Source organism: Ambystoma mexicanum, chromosome 8, assembly GCF_040938575.1.
Source record: "Ambystoma mexicanum isolate Mex_15411 chromosome 8, UKY_AmexF1_1, whole genome shotgun sequence".
NCBI classification, from domain to species: domain Eukaryota; kingdom Metazoa; phylum Chordata; class Amphibia; order Caudata; family Ambystomatidae; genus Ambystoma; species Ambystoma mexicanum.
The window spans coordinates 745,497,301-745,521,592 of record NC_090929.1 but is presented as its reverse complement, the minus strand read 5'-3'; the positions used below and the strand labels follow the sequence as shown (position 1 = coordinate 745,521,592).

Genomic DNA, 24,292 nt, shown 5'->3' with positions numbered 1-24,292 from the left:
TATCCATATGGAGTAGTCCTCACCCATGCTCTCTCTTGTTATGGAGTATTGTCTTACCATGTGAAGACACCCCTAAGATCCCATGGTCATATTATATCAGATCTGCAGTAACACATGTTCGAGGGGATTGGGTCCTCCGACGTATTCCATATCTATGACAGTAAACACCACAGTTGTGCTGCTTTGGAAAATTTTCGGCGTCTAAGTCCTGCGTCGATAACATCGATACGCTGTCCTCGAGGGCCTCCGTCGAGCCGAAGTCACCGGATGTTATAAGTAGGACGCACGACACCCGTAGCCTCAGTTCCGTTTTTTCCGTGAACGTGTTCGCTTCGGAGATTTCGGCGCGCCTCGGTTCTACTGAATCCTGTTCTTTCGGTTATGCGAACCTGTTTGTTTGTGTATTAACATGATGTCTTCGGCTTCTTCCACCCTGTGGTCGGGTTTTAAGAAGTGTCAGGTTTGCGGGTCCAAGATGTCGTTGATGGACACGCACGACGCTTGCCTCTGGTGCCTCGGTGAGGACCATGATACGGATGACTGTGTCGACTGCCAATCGCTTACATCGAAGGCCTTGCGGGAGCATAAGAAGAAGCTGTCGGTGGGTAAGGTGGCCAAGCCTCGGAAGTCGCGATCCACTGGACTTTCGACAGACGATTCGAGGGGCGACTCTCTGCATCGTCGTCGTGAGTCCGGGGGTTCTCGGTCCAGGAGTCGGTCTCACCATTCTTCTGCCTCTTCGAGGCACTCACGGAGGCGCCGTCACAGGTTGCCTTCCCTGTCCTCATCCGAGGACTCCGCCCGTCGGCGGGTTGCTTGTCCCAACAAGCATTCCACTCCTGAGGAATGGGATTTGTTACGGCAGGAGATGATGGCGATTTTTCAGTCGCAGGGCTCTGATCCGTCCGCGCCCTCGAAAGACGCCGGCCGTGAGCATGCTAGAGACGCCACTCGTGCGCCTTTGGGCTCGAGCGGTTGTCGCGACCACCAGGCGCCTTCGAGGTCCCGGGCGGTCAAGGCTGGTCGTTCTAGGCATGCCTGTTCCAGGTCCCGGTCCTCGACGCCCTCAAGACCGTCGGAGCCTCTGAAGTCTTCGAGGAAGACATCGACGCCTTTGGCGCCGAGGTTGCCGGGGGACTCTCTTGAGGCTCTGCCTCAGAGGAAGCCGTCAACGCCATTGGCGCCCAGGCTGTCGAAGGACATGCTCGGGGCTCCGCCCTCGAGGACTGTGTAGACGCTGTCTAAGTTGTCGGCGCCACGCTCGACGCCGATTCCATCCACGCCTACAACGCCTTTCGAGGCTGTTTTGTCGGAGGTACCCCGTGGTACGGTGGATCCCCCTAGAAAGGCTCTGGCCAAGGCTAAAAATGTCTTGGTCCCTTTTTCTGTGCCCTCATTCCAGCCTCTGGATTGTATTTCTGAGGTGGATGAAGGGTCCGAGGAAGGTTTGGTTCCTGAGGAGGTACCTGACGAGATTTTGTCTCTGGGCATTGCCAGATTGAAGACCTGAGATGTGTATTTTTAGTCAAGTACAATTCTTGTCATGCATAATCAATTTTAGAATATGTATTAGGTGACACTATGTTTTGGAGGACTTCTGTGACTTATAAACCAGGTAGGGCTAGGAAGACAGTGGTTTGTGCCCTCTTTCCTCCATAATATGGAATTGTCTTTGTGTCACCTTTTGTTTCATGATTAAATCATTAAAATGCCATCAGATGTATATATACATCTCTCATATTGATATATGTATTCATGTGGCTTTTTTTTATATTTTTGTGTAAACGTAGGACCAATGGCCTATGTAATAAATTATTACTTTTTTGTACAAAATGACAAACACTGTGTATTATATTTTACATTCTGTGTGGTGATTAAAACAGCATATGGAATGGGGCCTAGTATAAGCTAAAACTGGGCCATCAAATTAGTTGCTGAATGGTTCATTCGGGGGACTCCCCTACGTGTGTTCAGATTGAAGACCTGCGGCAGTCATTGCACAACGCAAGGGGTCTGGACACTTCTCCGGAGGTGGAGTTCTGTAGGCCTGAGCCTGGCACCCATGCCGAGTCCTCGTACCGGCGCCTTATGTCGAGGGTAACGGAATACTTGGGGTGGTCTGCGCCACCAGGGGATTTTCTGCAGGATGACCTGACAGATATCCTCGACCAAGGTCCACCAACTGACCCGGTACTGCCATTCCATATGGCCTTACAAACTCCGGAGAGTTTGGTGGTGCAGGCAGCTACGGCCCCAGCAAAGCAGGCATTATACCCTCCCATACCTCCTCATAGGGACGACAAGTGTTTTGATGGCTGGGTGAAGAAAGTGTTTCCTTCAGGGGGTATGGCTTTGCAGGCAGACAACTCTGTGTGTGCCTTGTCACGTTTCACGCACACTCTGTGGAACTGTATTTCGTTAGCGGCTGATCATATTCCCAAAGGGGAGGAACGGGATGGTTTTCTTGCCATGGTGCAGGATGGCAAGGATGCCATGTGAGTCCGTTCAGTCGGGTCTGGACATGGCGGATTGTGTCAGCTGGTCCATGGCGGCGAGCACCGTAATACTCAGATTTGCGTGGTTGCGGAAGTCAGGGTTTGCTCCTGATGTGCAAGCCCGGCTTCTCAACATGCCCTTTGATGGTGAACATCTTTTTGGCAGCAAGGCTGACGAGAGCCTTGAGAGGTTGCAGACCTCCAAAGCTGCAGCAAAGTCATTGAGCGCTGCAGTGCCTTTTCGTCCTAGGGGACAGCAATGGAGGGGAGGTTCCTTTTGATATTACTCATCCTTTAGTAGATCGAGACGAGCTGCAAGTCAAAGGGGCCACCATAGGAGTGCCAGAGGTGGAAAACAAGGTACTCGAGGTGCCAATGCCGCTCGGGCAGTTGCCTCTTTACCCTCAGGCAATGCCGCAGCAGCTTCAGCTCAGTCATGAGGCCATGTCCCATGGTTCACCGGTTGGGGGAAGGCTGGTGCAGCATCTTGTAGAATGGCGGGCCATTACTTCAGATGTGTGGGTTCTGGAGATCATAGCCCACGGCTACTGTCTTCCTTTCCGGCAGAGGCCTCATGACAATCCACCAGGGAATCTCTCTTTAAAGAGTCTGGATCCGCTCCTTGCGCAGGAAATACAAGCCCTGCTGGAGAAAGGCACCATAGAACTGGTGCCTGTAGCGGAGAGGAACTTATTTTTTGATTTCAAAGAAAGACGGTGGATTGAGACCGATCATAGACTTGCGCGGTTTGAACAAGCTCCTCAGGGAGGACAAGTTCAAGTTGGTTACTCTTTCTCAAGTCCTCCAGGCCCTTCATCTTCAGGACTGGTTGGTGTCTCTCGACCTCAAGCATGCTTGCTTTCATGTGCCGATCCATCCCAAGCACAAGAAGTACCTGAGGTTTGCGGTTGGCGACTCACAAGCTCATGGTGGTGGTGGCAGCATATCTCAGAAAAGGGGTGGTTCACGTCTACCCCTACCTGGACGATTGGTTGATCAGGGCGCGCTTTCCCGAGCAAGTCCTGGATCATCTGTCCGTCACTTGCCACTCCCTTCACAAGCTGGGCTTCTCCCTCAACTTAAAGAAGTCCCACTTGAGAGCTTGAGAGCAGTGCTCGACACATCCCTGGGGCAGTGTTTTCCTCCCCAGGTGAGGGCTCATCACATTCAGCAGATGGTACACAAGTTTCAACATGCCCAGAGTCTCACAGCGTTCGAATTCTTAAGGTTGCTCGGCCTCATTGCATCCTGCATTCTTCTGGTGCCAGAGGCCAGGTTGCGGATGAGATCTCTGGAGTGGCCTCTCAAGATGCAGTGGTCACAGTCCTCCGGCAGGATGTCAGACCCCGTTCAGGTGCCGCCCTCGGTCGCTCAGAACCTTCTGTGGTAGGTCGACGAAGGCACTCTGATGAGGGGGGCTCCATTTTGGCTACCCTAGCCGGAGGTGACGATCGTGACGGATGCATCCCTCACGGGATGGGGAGCTCATGCCAACCAGTTGACAGTCAGAGGTTGTTGGTCTCCGTTGGAGTCCAGACCACATATCAATCTGTTGGAGCTGAGGGCCTTCAGGCTTGCCCTGAAGGCTTTTCTGCCGACTGTGCTAGGAAAGAATGTCCCGATTCTGACGGACAACACAGTGGCCATGAACTACCTCAACAAAAAGGGGGGGGGCAGGGTCACTTCCTCCTCTGTGCAGGGAGGCGATGCAGCTCTGGTTCTGGGCCATCCAGCAGGAAGTTTCGATCTCAGCGGTTCATCTGGCCTTAGACGAAAACAAGACGGCGGACGCTCTGTGCAGGGAGAGCGCGATCTCTCACGAGTGGGAGTTGGCTCAGGAAATATTCCTGCAGATCTTCGTCCTTTGGGGGACCGCTCAAGTGGATCTCTTTGCCTCCAGTGTCAACCGGAAGTGCGAAAGGTTCTGCTCGCAGAAATGTCCTCCAAAAGGTGCCTTAGAAGACACATTTGTGGTGGAGTGGTCCTTCCCACTGCTGTACGCATTTCCTCCAGTCCCCGTCATCCCGCAAGTGCTGCAAAGGTTATGGAGGTTCGGTTCCTGAATGATCCTCATTGCTCCGGCTTGGGCCCGGAGGACGTGGTACCCGGACCTTTTCGACTTGTCCATCTGCCCTCCACGTCGTCTTCCCTACCGAGATGATCTGCTCTCACGGGAGGGGCTCAGGTTCTCCATCCAGAGGTCAGATCCCTCAACCTTCATGTTGGGGAGAATTCCCATTTTATGCCTAATTTCCCTTACCTATAGAGTCCCCCAGCAGCTTTGCTGGATTTGAAGGGTTTGTTTCTTTTTACCTGCTAAGAATGAGACTCTTTTTCCCACTCTTAGACATTTTTTCTATGTGGGTTCTAGGCTATTTTTGTGTTTAATGCCTATGGAATCCTTTCCCTCACACATAGGAACCATCTTTATACACATGTGTCCCACAGCACCCTCCGTGCCGTGACGCAGGGGTGTCGTAGCGACCCCCAAACATAGACTCCATACCCTGGGACTGACTACTGTCTCCCAAGGCATGTAAAGTCCCCATTGACTTTACTAGTCGATTTTTATTAACTTAACCAGTACACCCCATCTTAATATGGAAGTACTGGAAGGGGATTTTCCCCTATGTTCATTTTCGAGAGGGTACCTTTAAGTCCCCCTCTACAAAGTTTCTGGCTGGTGGCAGTGGTTACTACCTTTTATATTAGACCGCGAATATTTCTCTATGGGATTTTCCCATTCTCCAGCTTGGGGTCTGGCATGGATTCACATGCTCATGAATATTCCCCGTCGTCAGGCTGGGAATCCTCGGTAAAGAAAAAACCAGTATCAGTTTCGTTTCTGATCTGTCTTTCGTAGTAATAACCAATCACTGGTCTCTGCGTCCTACTGACCACAGCCAATGACTGCCCTCTACCTAAGCACCGCCTCTGGCAGCCATCTTCAGATTTTTACCGCACGTTCATGTGTTGGGATCCTCGTGCTATTGCTCTCGAGCATTAGTGCTATTTTTTTCACGTTTTTTCTCAAAACTTAGTTTTTTTCGGTCAAAAGAGCCTCAAGCTCCACCGACTCTCCATCCGATCAACGGGGACCCGTGTCGGATTCGTCTGCGCCCCTCAAGGGTGAAGAATTCGTCGAGCTACGCTTTTGGAGGACTCCAGAAGCTTCTCAGGCCCGGACATGGCCCAGGAGAAGGGAAGCTCGACGCCCGGAAAGCTGTTCAGGGTCTGCCCTGGATGCCAGCTGCAGAACGTCTTTAAGGAGGACGAACACTCCTTTTGTCTCTACTGCTTACATGAGGACAAGACGCACGTGGAGAAGGACTGTGCGTTTTGCGGCAATATGTCGGAGCGGACCATGAAGGACCGCCATCAACGTCTCGCCAACTGGCTGGAAGAGAAGAGCCCGTCAGGCGAGAAGAAGAGGAAGAAATCCGAGCGGTCTTCTAAGACCTTTGAGGACGCCCCGACGACGGGGGTCCAACATAAGGCCAAGCACCGCGAGTCCGCTGGCACCGGGAGCGCCGAACGGTCGGGCTCTACGGGCGCCAGGCAGGGCGCACCCTCCCCGGCACCTTTAGCCACGAGCCAACGCTCTGGGTCGGGTAAGAGGAAGGGCGAGCACCCGGCGAAGCTCCTGGAGAGGCCCCGGTCGAGCTCGAAGGCCCCATCGGAGGGGGAGCGAGGCAGTGTCCCCCCCCTCAAGGATAAGGCGGTGAGCGCACCTAAGGTGGTGAAGGCCTTAATCCATCCGGCCAAGCCCTCTATCGAAGCTGTCACGGCGGCCCTGGCTCAGCCTGTGGAGGCTACACCAGTGGTGGCGACCTCGGGGCTCAGAGTCTCCCTGCCACCTCGGAGGGAGTCCTCTTTTGTACCCATCGATAGGACCCCCGTGAAATCCCCAGCGGGGAAGAAAAAGGGGGGGCAGGGCGTTGTCGTAGATTCGGCTTCAACCTCGGAGGAAGAGCTGATCGAGGTCTTAAGCCAGGGCCTTGGCGTGGAAGAAGACCGGCCCGTCGGGATGGATCCCGACGCAGGTGACGACGACATCGTCGAGGGTGCCGACGGGGCCACTGATCGCCCATCGGATTCCCCTCTGCCAGCGCCGCAAGACAACTCAGCGGCCATTTTGTTGGCTATACAGTCCTTATGCTCAGAGATAAGGACGAGACTACCGTTGCCGACGGAGGAACCTCTCCCGTCGGGGGATCCTGAACCGGGACCTTCTGGTGTTCCCCCGCCCAAGAAAAGAAGGATTCACCCTCCACCTCCTTTTCAGCCGTCGCGCCCCGTCCAGCCCTCCTCCCCGTCCACCCTAGGGGATGATACGGGGACTGACACGGCAGCGACGGGCACGGACGACGAGGTATACGACGAGGATCTACCGTCGTCACCTCCCACCAGGGCTTCTCCGCCCGACGAGATTGGATCGTTCCACTCCATGATCGCCAGGGCATCCGAGCTTTTCCAACTCTGCCCTGAGGAGAAGAAAAAGGATCACACTCGACGAGAGTTTCCGCCGAGCGATCCGGTGGTGGGGCACCCGCGCGCATCTGACGGCGGGCATGGACTTCCAGACCCCCGACCACCAGGAGACAGTGACCACGGATGCCTCCCTGGAAGGGTGGGGAGCGCACACCGAAAATCTGCACGCGAGAGGCCTTTGGCTCCTGACGGAGAAGTCCCTCCATATCAACGTCCTGGAGCTCCGTGCAGTGTTCTGGGCCCTCAGGTCCTTCCTTCCGTCCCTCAAGGGCAAGGTGGTGAGGATCTTCACCGACAACACCACCACCATGTTTTACATCAGAAAACAGGGCGGAACCAGGTCCCCAGCACTGTCCACGGAGGCGCATGACCTGTGGCATTGGGCCGTCGCCCAAAGGATGTTTCTGGTGCCGTTTCATCTGGCAGGGATAAAAAACACCATCGCCGACTCACTCAGCAGGGAGCTGCGCTCGTGCCACGAGTGGGAACTATGGCAGGATCTAGTGGATCGCCTCTTCCGACGGTGGGGCACACCCCAGATCGACCTGTTCGCGACGGCGACGAACTCCAAGTGCCGGAGGTTCGCCAGCAGGTTTCCCCAGGCGAGGAGCATGGGCGATGCTTTCTCGTTCCCCTGGGAGGGCCTGTTCCTCTACGCGTTCCCTCCTTTGCCACTGCTAATCCGGCTCGTCAACCAGCTCAAGAGGTCACGGTGCAGGATGATCCTCGTCGCACCTGCGTGGCCGAGGCAGATATGGTTCCCGGACCTTCTGGACTTGTCAGCGTCCCCGCCAATCAAGCTGCCGGTGGACGCGGATCTACTCTCCAGGGAAGGAGCCGCCATCCTCCACCACGACCCGAAATCGCTGAACTTGCAGGCCTGGCTTCTGCAGCGCTAGAGTTTGGGGGATACGACATACCGGCCGACTGCAGAGAGGTTCTTGCAAAGGCCAGGGCGTCCTCGACTCTTAAATGCTACGGACACAAATGGAAGAGGTTCTCTGTCTGGTGCCATGCACAGAAGATTAACCCTCTACGGATTACGGCTCCCCAGGTACTGCCGTACCTGCTGACGCTGGCCAAAGCTGGTCTGGCACACGCGTCCATCAAGATTCATCTTGCTGCGATCTCCCGATACACCAGAACCACGGGGCGGACGTCCTTGTGGTCTCATCGTCTGGTGAAAGAGTTCATGAAGGGACTGTTCAGATCGTTCCCGCCGGTGAAGGTTCCGGCCCCGGCGTGGGAGCTCAACGTGGTGCTGACCAAGCTCATGGGACCTCCGTTCGAGCCTCTGCACTCGGCCCTGTTGAAGTTTCTGTCGTGGAAAACAGCGTTTCTTGTGGCCATCACCTCCGCACGACGGGTGGGAGAGATCCAGGCCCTTTCCTGCAAGGCCCCGTACTTGACTTTTCACGACACGAGGGTAGTGCTCAGGACGCACCCCTCCTTCATGCCCAAGGTACCGTCGGACTTCCATCTCAACGAACCCTTGGTGTTGCCTGTGTTCTTCCCGTGGCCTTCGTCGCCGGCTGAGAGGACTTTGCACTCGCTGGATGTGGCTAGAGCGCTGAAGTTCTACGTGGACCGCACGAAGTGTTTTCGGAAGACGTCACAACTCTTTGTGAACTTTGGACCTGTCAATCAGGGGAAGGCTCTCTCGAAAGCTTCCATTTCCAGATGGCTCTCCGGCTGTATCATGTACTGTCATCGGTTGGCAAACCGACCGCTGCCTGGCCGTCCGAGAGCCCATTCCACCAGAGCGATCGCAGCTACCACGGCGTTCCTTTCTGGTGTGCCCCTGCTGGACATATGCAGGGCTGCTACGTGGAGGTCGACGCACACCTTCACGAAATTCTACTGCGTCGATCGGGATTCCAGGGAGGAGTCCAGGGTCGGCCAAGCAGTGCTGCGCAACCTGTTCGCCTGAGGTGAGCCTGGTGAGGAGGTAAGATGCTTAATGTTGAGTTTGATGTAATGCTTAATGTTGAGCCTTTGCCACCTCCCGTGGTTGTGCATGTGTGTACTGCTATGTATTCTTTATTCATGAGCATGTGAATCCATGCCAGACCCCATGCTGGAGAAGGAACAAGTTACTTACCTGTAACTGTTGTTCTCCAGCATGGGTCTGGCATGGATTCACATGCGAACCCTCCCGCCTACCCCTCTGCGGCTCTTCACTTGGTCATACTGCCACTTCACGTGCTTCCAAATCTGAAGATGGCTGCCAGAGGCGGTGCTTAGGTAGAGGGCAGTCATTGGCTGTGGTCAGTATGACGCAGAGACCAGTGATTGGTTATTACTACGAAAGACAGATCAGAAACGAAACTGATACTGGTTTTTTCTTTACCGAGGATTCCCAGCCTGACGACGGGGAATATTCATGAGCATGTGAATCCATGCCAGACCCATGCTGGAGAACAACAGTTACAGGTAAGTAACTTGTTCCTTGTTCGAGGCTACCACTTTTACCGACATCCTCTAACATACTGCCGGTTTATTTCATTATTGACTTTACTCCGGTAGGTTTTATTTGCCAGAACTTTGATAAAACTTCTTTCTCGTGTTTTACTCCATTTTCTTAACCCAGGTCGGGGATCTTTGTTTGTCCTTTTGGCGGGCTTCTGCCAAGAAGCCCTCCTTTCGGCACCACTGAGTCTGGGGTGGGTCTGTTGTTTGGGAGGGGGAGTAGAACCCCTGGACAGAGTTGCCACCGCAACTCAGGTCGCACTCTAACCTGATAGGCTGGAGGGTCTCCCGCCAAGAAGACCACTCCACTGCGTGAGTGACAGCTAGGCTGGATGAATGGGCCTCTTTCTGCATAAAAGCAGGGTCCTGAGGACTGGAAGAGCAAAATGTCGCCACTGGAACTACGGAACCGAAGGGGAGAGAAGCCAGAGACATCTTCAGCATCTACACCACTGGTGAAGCCCTGCCGGATCGTCTCACCACTTTTCTTCCACACGATGAGAGGAGATCTTCAGTGAAAGAGCCTCCTTCCCCTGAGCTGATGGGGTCAATCAGTTCACCTATCGCATCCTCGGACCTGCCTTGGTCGAATCGACAGTGCCCCGCACTAGGAGACCGGATAGCCAGGCAGCTATCAACCCGGACCGTGATTAAAAGGAGCGTAACTTTTAACTCCGTTTGGCAGCACCGCGGCTGGTTTCATCCCTGGGTAGTGCAGCGACTCGAACCTTCCTCCACCAAGAGAGCCTCTCTTCCTCTGTTGGATCCCTCGACCTGCCGGAACTACCAGGAACAACCGCCACCGCAGGAGCCACTTCTTCACGTTTAAGGTACATTGTTCCGCTAGGCCGCCCTTTCTCCGTGGTAGTCCTAAAGGTGTTTTAAATCCTTTAACTACTTGTGGGGTTTGCCGCCCTCTCTCTTAACATTGTCTTTCGCCTCGCATCTACCTCTTCAATATTTTTCTACTAAAGACTTGACTGCAGCTACAAGAACATTTTTGCTCCTAAACTCTTGTTCCTGTACCACTGACTCTGGCTCAGGCCTATTGACTCTGGCTGATTTGTTAGATCTGCTCTCACTAGATTAGTATTCAATGAGAAATGTGTTGATGCACCTAAATCTTCTAAACCTCTCTTCCTTCCTACTGTTTTAACTTGTGGAGTGCCATTTTGCTCAGTTTTCATTCACTTGTCTTTTGGTTAAAGTGTTACTATGCATTACTTCACAAAACTTCAAGGAAGTGTTGCTAGGGGGTGTCTGAAGATATTTCGGTATAACTTGTACTTTCCCTCCCTTTCGTTGAATTGGTAGAGTGCCATTTGTAGTAGGTTTCCACTGTGCCGTTTTGCTCAGTTTTCACTATACCGCAAACTTATCTACAATTGAATAGGGAGTTGTATATGCTTTTCTTTTGACTAAACTTAACTTACTTTATTAACTGTGATCTATGTGTTGACTTAGAAGTGTATAAAATAAATATATATTCTCTTTTTAATACAAAACTTTTGTCAGTGTTTCCTTGCTTAATAGTACTGTACTGCCTATTGTGTCAACCCTGAATACTGCTCATCTCCCATTTGAGATAAGTCTGACTGCTCAGCCACAGCTACCAACTAAATCGTTGTGGTATAGACAGATACCAAAGGGGCTTTATTGCTCTGACCTGTAGTCCTAATCTGGGGTAGTGCTCCCTAAGGGAACTGCCTGGATTCTGCCTAACACTTCACGCTTGGCTTCTGAAAGGCTGAGGTATAAGGATTCGGACCTCCAGAAGACGTGATGGAGGTGTTGCTTTCGGCCAGAAGGCCGGCAACGAAGTCCCTGTACCGTTGCCGTTGGAGAAAGTCCTGCGACTGGTGCAGGGTTAAGAATGTGGATCCTTTTTCACGTGACATTCCTGTGGTTCTGTCTTTTTTGCTTTCGTTGGCCCACAGCGGCCTGCAAGTGGGTACTGTTAAAGGTTACCTGGCGGCGCTGTTTATATTTAAGCGCTCATCTGAGGAGTGGTCCTATTTCAAAATTCCTTTAATTTCTCAGTTTCTCAAAGGACTCACTAATGCGTTTCCGCCGTCACCTTTCCAGGTGCCTGGTTGGGATTTGAACCTTGTTCTGAAATTCCTTATGGGAGCTCCGTTTGAGCCTTTACATTCTTGTCCTTTAAAACTGTGTTTTTAGTTGCCGTCACTTCTGCTCGCAGAGTGAGTTACAGGAACTTTCAGTTAAGCCACCCTTCACTGTGTTTCATAAGGACAGGGTTGTCCTTACAGTTCGTCCTTACTTTCTTCCGAAGGTGATGTCAGAATTTCATTTAAGCCAGAAGGTTATTCTTCCGGCATTTTATCCTCCTCCACATCCTGGTAAGGAAGAGGAGAGGCTCCATAGGTCGGATTCTAGGAGAGCTTTAAGTTTCTACTTTTCAAGCATGTCCCGGGTCAGAATGGACGATTAGCTCTTTATTGGTTACGCTGGAAGGCGTTTGGGACAAGCTGTTACTAAGCAGACTTTGTCTAGATGGATTATCTTGGCAATGTCTGAATGTTACCGCCTGGCGGGTAAGGACACTCTGGTAGGCTTACGGGCCCATTCTGCTAGGGGTATGGCTTCCTCTACTACCCTGTAGAGGGGTGTTCCTATTCGTAACATCTGTGAAGCAGCCACTTGGGCTTCGGTCCGTACTTTTGTACGACACTACTCCTTGGATTCTATCCATGGGCAGGATCTGGCCTTTGGCAAGGCGGTCCTTTACTCTGCAATTTGATTGGGCATTCTAAATTTCTATATTCTAAATTCTTTTTCCCTCCTCCATACGTTGGTACTGCTTTGGGAGTCTGTCATAGATATGGAATACGTCGGAGGACCCAATCCCCTCGAAGAACAAGTTACTCTCTTACCTGGTAAAGTTCTTTCGATGGGATGGTCCGATGACGTATTCCATATCGCTCCGTCCCTACCTGCCCCGCTACAGAATTTCTTATGCGGTTGCAGCTTACGTTTCCGCAAGGCTTTCTGTGGTCATACTGGCAGTGGTTTGGTGGCACACGTTCTGGGGAAAAAACTACAACTGAGGCTACGGGTGTCGTGCCTCCTACTCATAACATCCAGTGACGTCGGCTCGATGGAGGCCCTCGAAGACAGCGTTTCGACGTCATCGACGCAGGACGCAGACACCGAAAATCTTCCGAAGCAGCACAGCTGTGGTGATTACTGTCATAGATATGGAATATGTCGTCGCACCATCCCATCGAAAGAACGTTACCAGGTAAGAGAGTAACTTGTTCTTTACTAGTTGCATCAGTTTACTCAACTGCATATGATTTAAAAGAAAAAGTGGGTAGATTTTTTGTATGACAAAATTATTGCAGCCTTTTTCTGTGTCAAGTTAATCCTTACATTTGTTGGGGAAAATTAACCAACATTACATTTTAACTACAACATTGGAACCTGAACTACATTTTGACTTGTGTGTCAAGACGCACATGCTGATATTGATCTCAAAGCTTAACTTGAGGTCCTACAGAGAAGATAATAGACTGCTGCGATGTAGGCGATCTAGCTGGCGTGATGGAGAAGAAGTTTGAGGTCAGGGTGGGAGAAGGAAGGTGTAACCTTTTCTTTTTTGGAAGTAAGAAACATCTTGCACTACTTATTTGAAAAATGTATGCTAATGTAAAGGTGAGTAAAAGTCAAAATCAACAAATGAAAGGTTGTTGCCAAATAGTGAAAAATAGTTTATCGATCTAGAAACGTATTCATGCAAGGACAAAGGGGTCTCACAGGACAAGATTGTCTTGGATTTGTGAAATTGGGCAAATAAATGTTGGATGGTCATTTTTGCAGGAGTACCAGATTAGGGAAGAGGAGAATTTTTTTTAATAATTATCATGACTTGAACAATATTCAATGGTGTAATTCTAAAGGTGAATTAACAATATGGGAAATACAGATGATCAGTTTATGTCGATAATGAGAATTACACTGTGGGGGAACTGAGCTCCAAGTGGAAAATGGTCAAGTTTCCAACTGCCAGCTCGAAGTTTACAAGACACCAGCAATAATGAATGGAAAGCGTTGAATTACTCATAACCCTTGGCACTACTCTGGGCAGCTTCCATTTTCTCCGTTTTCTCATCCTGTCTGCTCCATTTCAGAAAGGTAACAGCCACATGTGAATCAGTCTTGTCCTACCACCAGTGAGAGCCGTCTAGCCCAAAACACCAGGCCACAGCCCTTTTGCAGGAAATTCAACAAACCCAAGTCATTTTGTAACATAGTTGAATGTCATCCGTGAGTTGAGGCTTGATTCCAAAGGCACACCAATAATGGAACTATGGTAGATCAGAATCAAAGACAGACAGTGTGGCATTTTTATAAAATGTTGCTTTATTCGAACACACAAGGCCTAAGCAATCCACAAGGCTATGTTTCTCTGCCCTACTCTATAAAGAAAAGTTTAAAGGGGTGCTTGTCAGGATGACAAACAAGGAAAAAGAACTTTGTCAAGAATACTATGCCAACCTTGATTCTGCCCCTACAACTAAAGAAAAAGGCAAAACCTAAATTCAACAAACATACATTTAGTGCACTCGCCCAACAAATGAATGGTGGCGGATTTCAGACCCCCACCCTGGTGACTCTTGGTCAAAAGAAGGCCTTCACGCCCCTTCACTTCTTTCCCCTTTTGGAATTCCTGGTTCATATGCCCACTCTGGGTTTTATTCTGGTGTTTAAAGTCCTGCCATTCTCTTCTGTTTGGTGAATCCTGTTTTGTACCCCCATGCGGTTTCACGTCTCTTAACCTCTATAGGAGTCTCCGCTCTCTCTCACCCCACCTTGGGGCTTTCTCGGTCACCCCGTCCCGGGGTCTTCTCTCACCGCACCTTGGGGTCAAACTTCCATCATCCCATATTAGGGCTTTGCTTCTCTCATCTCGCCTTGCAGTCAGGTCTCTCTCACCCAGCTTTGAGGTCTTGCTTCTCTCATGCCATCTTAGGGGTCTTGTTAGTTTTAGGGGCATGACGATTTCCCGAACTTCATACAAATGTCCGAATTACTACTGGGAAGCAAGCCTTAGTCATTGGAGCTAGGGTTACAACCGGCACGGCTGGTAAATTAACTACATGTCATGTCACGCAGGGTCCTTTTTAATTTTGCACAAAGGTGATCCACCTTTGTGTAAAATGTCTTGTATATAATTTAGGGCTTTACATTAATTTCTATTATTTCTCTACCTACTACAGCTCCTTTACACGACCCACACATTCCAGAAAGGTTGTGTCCCATAGCACTCCTGCCTTGGGGGATTCATCACGCTGGGTTATTTCTCCAACTGGCTTACTCTATCCTTTAGGGTAAAGGAGTACAGCGACCACAAGTTTCAGAGAGAACTCCGGTCTTTCATAGCTCTGCCAGAAAAGTCCTGATTTCCTCACCCCCTTCGAGGTCTGGTCTCACTCACTCCGCCTTGGGGTTGCACTTCTCTGACCCCGATTTGGGGTCTTGATTTCCTCACCCCACCTTGCGATTGGGTCTCTTTCATCCCGCCTTGAGGTCATTGTTCGATCCTACAGCCTTGGGGGTCGCTCTTCTCTCACACTGCCATGGGGGTCTTGATTTCCACATCCTGCTTCAGCGTCGGGTCTCCCTAAACTGCCTTGAGTTCATTTTCCACCCCTCAACTTGAAGTCGGATCTCTCACTCCACCTTGAGGTCTCCAAGGGTCCCGCTGCCCTCCATCCACTTCCTTGGAGCCACTGTATATCTTTAGTTAGTTTAGTTTATTTACTTATATAGCGCACCTAACCCCAGGGTATCTGGGTGCTTTTACTTCGATACAAGGTATGTTACAGGACACAATACAGATGATAAATGTACACGGTTACTAAAGTCTTTACACGGTTACAATATCGGGTAGGTTTCATAGTTACAATAAGTTTAAAGAACAAAAGTGGACAGAATTTACAGGTTGCGAGATCAGGTAGGTTCCATAATTACAATAAGTTTAAAGTACATTTGAAAACAGAATTTACAGGTTGCAATATCAGTGTGGAACCATGGTAGCATAGAATTTACAAAAATATGTAGCAAACTGTACAAATTATGAACATTAAGGTACGCCAAACCTTAGTGGTAAGCTGAGCTAAGACAATCCCTGGGAGAACAGACAATCTTTTGTCTTGGCTCTAAAAGCCCAGAAGTAGGATTCTGCTATAATGACTGGGCGGAGCAAATTCCAGCATTTGGCTGCTAGCACTGGGAAGCTAGAGCCACCTGCGGTTTTTAAGTTGTCATTTGAGTTGGTGAGTCTGTTGAGATAACCAGGTCTAGTAGGTCTGTCCAACTGTGTCCTAGAAAATGTGTTTGTCAGGTATTTCGGGGCTGTGTTAGACATTTATGTTTGATGACTAAGGATCGTGATGTTATTCTGTCACAGGAGGATAGCTCAGCGGCAACGTGCTCACCTTGGAAGCAAGACGACGCGGAGCAACACAGGTTCAATCCCCGGGTCCACGCTTAGAAACCTCTGGGTATTAAGTGCTTTTCATATCACGCACAGGTAGCCAGTGAATGTCCTACCTGAAGGATCATATATGAGAGGAGCGTGGGATATTCAAAGCGAATCTCAATGCATTGTTCAGCAGGACTTAGAGTTTATGTTCCGTGCAGAGGAACCTAAGAATAGGGTGTTACAATAATGTAGCTTGGAGAGGCTCAGTGCTCTGCTAGTGTAATACAGCTGTTGGACGATAAGAATCGTTTGCAGGCATTTGAGTTTATTTGTGTAGGCCGTGGATGAGGCCGTGGCATTGACTTGTTTTTTTAAGTGATAATGTGGAGTCTAGGTAAACTCCAAGCGTTTTGACTTTGCTGGCGAATTTTATGGTGTTCCCATCAATATTGAAGGCTGTGTAGCGTTTGTCTAATTTGTTTAGTCGAGCTTGCAAGCCGATGATCAAGAGCTCGGTCTTTTCGTCATTTAGACAGATTGTGAGTGGACATCCATGCTTGAATCTCAAGATAAATATTGTTTATCAATTTGGCATCTTTGACATAGCATCCCGAGAGTGTGATGAGGACCTGGGTGTCATCTGCATAATTTATGTCAGTGACACCCAGGTTGTCAAGCCGATCAAAGAGGAGCTTTGTAAATATGTGTTAGAGCGTGGGAGAAGTGCAGGATACCTGTGGTACTCTACAGTAAATGGGTGCTGGAGTCGAGGATGCTGAAGGCTTGAAAACTCTGGTAGTTCTGTTTGAAAGAAATGATTTGATCCAGCTGGCAGCATTCAGTGAAAAAGCTGCAGCCACCGTTAGTTGTTTGGTTAAGATTTTATGGTCGACAAGGTGGAATGCTGAGAGAGGCCTAATAGAAGGAGGATAGCCAATTTGCCCTTGTCCTTGGTTTCATTCATCTGGATTTTTAGATCTAAGAGAGCGGTTTCCATACCATGTCTTGGTCTGAAGCAGGACTGTCGAAGGCCTAGTAAATCATTGTCTTCCAAATGTTTTGTATTTGGATATAGGCAGCACGATCTAGAATTTTTAAGAGAAAAGGTACAGTTGTTATGGGCCTAAAGTTGGTTGGTTTATTAGGGTCTAAATTGGGTTTTTTAAGAAGCAGCATGACCCAAGGTTCTTTTAGGTTGTTGGGGACAACATAGTTTTTGAAGGAGGAGTTAATCAGGGCTGTTATGAATGGTGCTAATTCTCCTGCTCCATCCTTGATAATCAGGGCTGGGCATAGATCTCCCAGACAATTAGAGGGTTTGATCCCTAAAATGATATTTTCTACTTCCTTGATAGTAACTGGAGAGAAGTGAAAAGGGGTGCATGATGGTCCAGTGTTTTGGGGTTATTAGGGCTAATAGGCAATTTTTTTTGTTTCTATTTTTGCTTGTAAGTAAGGCAATTTTGTCTGAAAGAGCTTTCTGGATGTTTGCACACCAGGCAGCGTCTTTCAGGCGGGTTTCTGCAGTAGGGGCAGGAGCCTCTAGTTCCGTTAATATGGTAAAGGGTTCCTTTGAGCTTGACTTAGCATTCTGAATTCTATCATTATAGATTTGTCTTTCTGTGCTGAGAATGGCAGCTTTGTAAGTCGAGGCGGCTGAGGAAAAGTTCTCTTTATTAGGGCAGGAAGGTGAGTTTCTTCAAATGGTCTCAGCTGTTTTTTGCATTGCGTAGCCATTTTAAGTCTGTTGAAAACTGTTTGTTTAGATGGGTTGAAGGTTTTCCCTTTCTGAGTTTGAGTGGTGCAATTTTGTTTATTGCATGATTCATGGTGTTGTACATTTCTACTAACAAGGCAGGGTCCTTGACAATGTTATAGGGTAGGTTGGCAAGGTGTTGTAGAAGAGGCCGTAGGTTGTCAAAAGTTAGGTTACATTTGTTCCTGGACATAGTGGGGGGAGCGGTGGTTACGCTAGAATTGAGGCAAACTTTCTCTTGTATGGCAAAGTTGATGCAGTGGTGGTCAGACCAGGCACAAGGTTCATTATTGAGGATGGTGGTGGAACAGTTGAGATCTGCCAGCCAATCCAAACTTCTACATTTAATGTGAGTAGGTTAATTAATGCGTGATTTGAAGCCTAGTTGTGAGATTGTGTTTTCCAAGGTTGTGGCATTCATATATTTGGGGTCATGAAGACCTAGGTTCAGATCTCCAAGCAGGATGATTTGAGAGCCAGGTTTAGTATTCTGTGTTAGCAAGGCTCAGATGTCTTCCTCGAATGAGGATATAGGGGGGTCGATAGATGAGATGCATAAGTAGGGAGCCGGTAGCGGAGAGCAAATGTTTAACTGAGAGGAGCTTTGCTGATGCTAGGGGAGTACTAGAAAATTCTCTACGGCCAAAGTTAGTTTTGGCTATGAAGGCAACGTCGCCTCCTTTTCCATTAGCTCTATCTGCTCTGATAATAGTAACGTTGTCAGGGAGGGCTAGTGCTAGGAAAGGGCCGGCAGCAGGATATAACCATGTTTCTGATATGGCTATAAAGTCTAATTGGTTAGAAGTAATGAAGTCTGCAATATCTAGAGCGTGGGTAACTAGGGATCGAACGTTAATAAGGGCTCCTTTGATGTCCGGTGTGTTGGGGGAAGCGATTGTGGTCTTGGGGAAGGGGTGGTAGATGATGTCATGTTCTCAATAGGGAGAGGGGGGAGTCGCGGGGTTGTTGAGCACTGTAGGTGCGGGCCTGGTGGTTACCTGGAGGGGGGTAAAACTGGTTTTTACTTTCTTAGGAAGGAAGCGTGACCCTAGTCTAGCATTCATCATGGTGAGTGTACATGGGATCAATGGCATGGGTTGGGATGCAAAGCGATGGATCTATTCCTTCGAGATGAGTGGGCAGGCGTTGATGGAGAGTGGGGCGTGTTAAGATCAGCAGATGGGATCTTGATCTGAGTGTGAGGTAAAAAAATAGTTGGTGATAAAGAGTGGGAAAAAGTGGGCCATCGTGAGTGTTACTGTACGTAATGTGGCCATTTAATTTGTGGAGGTGCAGGTTACTGTTGTGTTAGATTTGTGATGGGCAGAACAAAACTAGTATGTGTAAGACTAGGCGCCTAATAGAGTGGGTGGTGAGACTGGGCAATAAAGTGGCTAACAGAGCAGGTTAGTCTCACTAGGTAATACAATGGCTAAAACACTATACAACATAAACGTTAATCGGGCAGGTAAGGATTATTGGACAACACAGTGGCTAATAGTACACTGGCTGAGGTTGCTGGTCGGCACAGTCTGTCAATGCATATAGGCTGGGTGCTAGGGTCATGCTAATGGATAATACGGGACGATATCGCTAGTGAAAGGGCACCATGTGTAGTTCGGTTCGTAGTGCAAAGGCAGCTAAGCTAGGCTGGGCTCAACGTGGACTAGTACAACATAGAGAGTTGAGCGGTGCAGCTACATGTGCTATGTTTTGCTTTTCAATACTTAATGCTTTAGGACTCTTAGATAACAGACAGAACGTGAATAAAATGGCAGTAGGAAACAGCAATAGTCCTAGTGGTACGGGTTAGGGCTGATCACGCGGTATAGGCGAGGTAGATCCAAGTTACTTCAAGGGTGGTTATGATTGACGGGATCTGATTGATAGTGTTGATTACCTCAGGTTAATGGAGCGGTAGAGGAGACAAAGAAAGTTCTGCCAGGCAGGGGGTAGCTCCTTGTGGCTGCAATGCGGCAAGACAGGTAAAGACGGGATCAGGGCCCTTAGCGGTGGTCCTTTGTGGGTGGACCCGGCTCTCTCCTTCCGGTGCCTACTGGTCACGCTGTACAGCCAATCAGCTGTGCTGCACGTTGCTAAGCAATGAGTAACCAAAGACTAGGACGAACGAACACCGCCATTTTAGAAGGCTACCTCGTGGTTTTCCCAGCCCGCTTTAAAGCTCGGGCAATTCAAATAAAAGTGGATGGGCATGTAGGCTAATAGGTGCCAGCTTCAAGTGCAGTAGGTTGCAGCTTGCACATAAATCTTTACCCCCAAGGAAACGAAGGGAGCGAGGGTGAAGGTGGCGATACTGCTCCTCCGAATGCTGGTGCAGCAGGGGGCTCCTGCCCTCCGTGGCTGCTATAAGTGGTTTCCTGCAGGTGCTCCTCCAGCGAGCCAGCAAGGTGGCCTGTCCTGGCGCTGTCACTTCAGTCTCTCCACAGTGCTGTTCAGCAGGTGTAGTTGGCCCCCTCTTCCTGCGGGTTCCCGGCGGGACTATGGGCTGTAACTTTTTTATTTAATTTTCTTTTTTATATCACATTTTATTATTTTGAAACTGTAACATCTCACAAACCAAAAATAAAATGGAACATAACAAGATTGGGTGATTTGTAAATTGCATGTGGATATTAAAAGTTTACATTAAGAAAATATCAGGGTGATGCTGATAGGAATGCAGGTTATCCCCCATAAACCTCTCCATCCCATTTCCCCTGTATTTTCTCACTTTTTCCCTGACAGCCTCAGGCTTTGTAGACTTTCTTCTCGAGAGCCACACACAGGTCCATTTCTGAGACCCATTCTGCCACCCCCATAAGGAAGCGATTATTTCTTTCCATCTTGCCAAAGCATTGGGTAGAAATAACTTTTTATATTAACTAAAAGCGGTTTCTCCTCAAATCCCTATAGGCCTGTAACCTTGATGCGCCGGTTGACCACCTCTTCCTTGGTGTCTGCTCCTGGACCCTATTCTCAGCCTAGTGCTTCTGTCTTCTGGCCCTCTTTTAAACCTGCCACATCCCCCAAGAGGAAATTTTGGACTCTTCAAGCTAATGGCTCTTTTTTTGTTGTCCTGTTTAGATTGTCTCTTTACCACCTACTCTGATAGTGGGTGAGACCGTCCCAGTACTTCTGTCACATGCAAGGGTGGTGCATAGAATGGATCAGAAATCATACCAGCAGTTTGTACAAAAAGTTTCCAAGTGTCATACAGTTTTAACTCCCATACAACCAACAAAGATATTGGGATCTTGCGACAAGGGTGGATAACTTGTTTCTCTTCCTGGGGATTTCCTGTCCTCTAAAGTGGAGTCACCCGCAGTGAGATCCCATTTGCTCCTCTATACCATAGCGGTATCTTAGCGGGGTCCCCTGCCTATTTCGGAGTGGGGTGAATACCCTGTATTCCTCACAGAACACAAGTCTGGGCATATCTCCCCCCCCCAACCCCCAACTTAGTAAGACTGCCCTTTGCAGCTGTATAACAGTGGCTTTTCCCTGCTGTCATGTGACAGATTCTACACATTTGAATGCATTTAATTAGCATGTGGGTCCAGCCCATATATTTAATGTGTAGAGTGGAAATCTAAATCCCTTTTAATCAATATTGCAATGGGAATTTGCTAATTCTCAATGGGCTTTGCTGCAGTTGAAAGCCAGCATCTTTACACTTAGCTTTACACTTTAACAACAACTGGATACATTTGTGAAGGTGAGACAGACCCCCAGAAAATGGTTAATTTATGAAATGAATAGAATAAACTTCTACATTATTCATAGTCCTTGCATTGTGTCTATATGGTCGGAAATTATTTTATAGCACCCGTGCCCAACTAAACCATGACAAATGTTAATGAACGCTTGCAACATTACTACTGTGTTGCACTTATATTCCAGTAAGACATTTATATTACTAACACAAAATAAAGTGCATCATAAGCAGCGAGCGTCATGAATCTTAGATACAGTGAGCAGCATGACATACCTTATTTTATGTCTCACTGCCAATAAAACAATTCTATTTGACTTTAAAAGCATTCACGTTTTTTACGTGATGGCCACGCACGTATAACTGAAAGTTAATTGAAAGTAGAATCGACTTGCTAATGATCAGATTTGGCTATAATCATAAACTGTATGATTCTGTTATGCATGCATTTAACATGTAGTTATTGATGGTTAAACATATTGATTATATAAAATATTTTTTTAAAGGGATTCAATCACTGAATTTACTGTATTCCCAGTGGAAGCCCATTGTATAGCTAACTTAATGCTTGTCATGTGGAACAGATCTTGCAGAGATTCTGAACTGTATTATGTATTTCTTATGCTACACCTTCTGGATCTATTTTAAAGATTGAAAGGCATGACAATTGTGCTTATGACTTCCTTGAAGTTCGAGACGGCAACTCAGAAGACAGCCCTTTGATTGGACATTTCTGTGGGTATGAGAAACCAGACGATATTAAATCCACCTCAAATAAGCTCTGGATGAAATTTGTGTCTGACGGATCTATCAACAAAGCAGGCTTTGCTGCAAATTTCTTCAAAGGTATGACTATGCAAGTTTCATAAATGTAACTATTGTATATATTCAAGTTAGTGTGAACCTTGTATTCTGGAAAGCTAAGTAATTCCATATTGAATCACATAGTTTTGGCCCAAATTTGACTTCACAGTAACATGTCAGAGGGTGGCCATCTATTTCATGAGCTATCTGGCTGGATCTACCGAGTGTGGTTTATTTCTCTTAATCTGTTCTGACTAATTCTTCATAAATTGTAAATCTTTTTGCTGACCGATTGGCAGCTGTCTGGATGAACTCCTTTTTTCATAAGCCAGATGGCTTTCAAACAGCTCCTTGCATGCATTCTGAATGTGTGTTCATGGCAGAGTGAATTTTGAGCCAGATCCACTCAAGTTTTATCCTGTTTAAGCTCTGCTTGATTTTGTATAGTTTGTGTGACAAAGTCAGTAACCTGACATTGTCACGAGGGGATAGGAGCCTTTCGCAGCTTGGTGCGGTGGCCTACCAGGTTAAGAGCCAGAGCCAGTCCTTTCCAAGAGTACGACGGTGGCAGTTAAGAAGACCCAATTTTTGTCCTTTCCTCAAGTGTCAATCGTCACATGTGCAACTGCACTTTCCTCTTCCACTTCCCCTCGCACTTCTCCTCCTTCCCCTCCCTTGCACTTGCGCGATCTGAATATCACCTGGCCTAGTAGGATCGCGGTCTGTCTTCCCCTGATTGCCCCTCCCTTGCCTCGTCACGCCTTGAAACACTTGTGTATAGGCGCGTTATAAATGCCATATCATATCATATATCAGTACCAACTTTCATCATTCCATGCCCCTTAACAGAGTGCTGGCTGTTAAAATGGATTTCTGAACTCTGACCTGGTGGGCAGGATTTCTTGGAACAGGGTAACCTTCCGGACAAGCCAGACCAATCAAGGTAGCATTTGCAGCAGTCAAGACTAGGTCTCAGGTTGGGTTAGGGTGACTGAAAGACATCAGTGAGCACACAGAGTAAAGGACACTTGCAAATCACTCCGTCAGGTGTGTGTATATATTAAAAATACAAATGGATTTATTCAATGCCTTTGAGTTTCAACACACAGTAATCATCAGCAGTAATACTTTTAAACCAATGCAATCCTACTACAATACATATATTCAAGACCAAGTGACCTAAAGGGTAAACGCACAGAATGGGTCCACAACCTAAAAGGGAAGGAAGCCAGCAGTGCGAATTATCTTTAGGCAGTTCTGCAATGTTCGATTCCTAACTGAGAGGCAGTCCAGTCCCTACGAAGAGAGGAGCCTAGCGCTCAATGTACTTTCAAATGCTGGTGCACTTGATCGTGCAGAAGGGCGAAAACAGGGTCTCTTGTAGGGTCTGTAGCAGTTCAGAAAGGTGGGTGAGGTGATGCAGAATAAGTTCCCACTATTCGTGGAGGGTCTCCCCAAAATGGCAGAACAGGCTACAGGAGTTGGGAATGGTTTGATAGCTCAGGCTACCTGTGGAAAGGAGAGTGGCCCTCAGGAGATGCTCGTGAGTAAAAGTAGGTGAATGCGCTAGGAGCCACCGGTAAGGGTTGAAAGTACTCCACGACCCCCGGCACACTCCGGACCAAACTTCGTCAGTGGAGTCCACTTCGGCTGCAGGTTCAAATGCGGCAGTCGTGCAGCTCTGCGCCTTTCAGCTGCGAAGTTACAGCGTTGATTCCCAAAAGGGATAGTGGTGATTGCTCCGCTCCTGATGGATGGATCAGACCAGTTTCACTGTAGCAGGCTTCAGGGCACAGGGGGCCACAGTAGCAAGGCACTTGTGAAGTTCGTCACCACGGCTGGGTGACACGGGAACTGCGTGTATTTCGGTTCGGGCGCTCTTTAATCCAGACCTGGGAATGCCAAGTGTATGAAATTCGGTGTGAGAGGGCCGTGAACAGAGAGCTTGCGATGTACCAAGTTTCAAGGATCTCCTCGAAACGGCGGCGGTGTCGGAGCAAAGGTTCTGCGTAAGCTGGTCAGCTCACTGGTTGGCCCAGGGACACTTCTGAGAAGGCTTACTTGCAGGGTTTGATGAAGGTGCAGAGAATAGTTGGTCCCACTATCCTAATGGGTCG

General features: G+C 48.6%; 1 protein-coding gene across 1 annotated transcript in view; it reads left to right on the top strand.

The window, feature by feature from the left end:
• Nucleotides 1-24,292, top strand: part of TLL2 (tolloid like 2) — a 1,535,386-nt gene that overhangs the window by 894,246 nt on the left and 616,848 nt on the right. Inside the window, exon 11 of the mRNA XM_069610570.1 lies at nt 22,022-22,217. Within this exon, the coding sequence (XP_069466671.1) occupies nt 22,022-22,217 (196 nt within the window). The remainder of the gene's footprint in view (nt 1-22,021; nt 22,218-24,292) is intronic.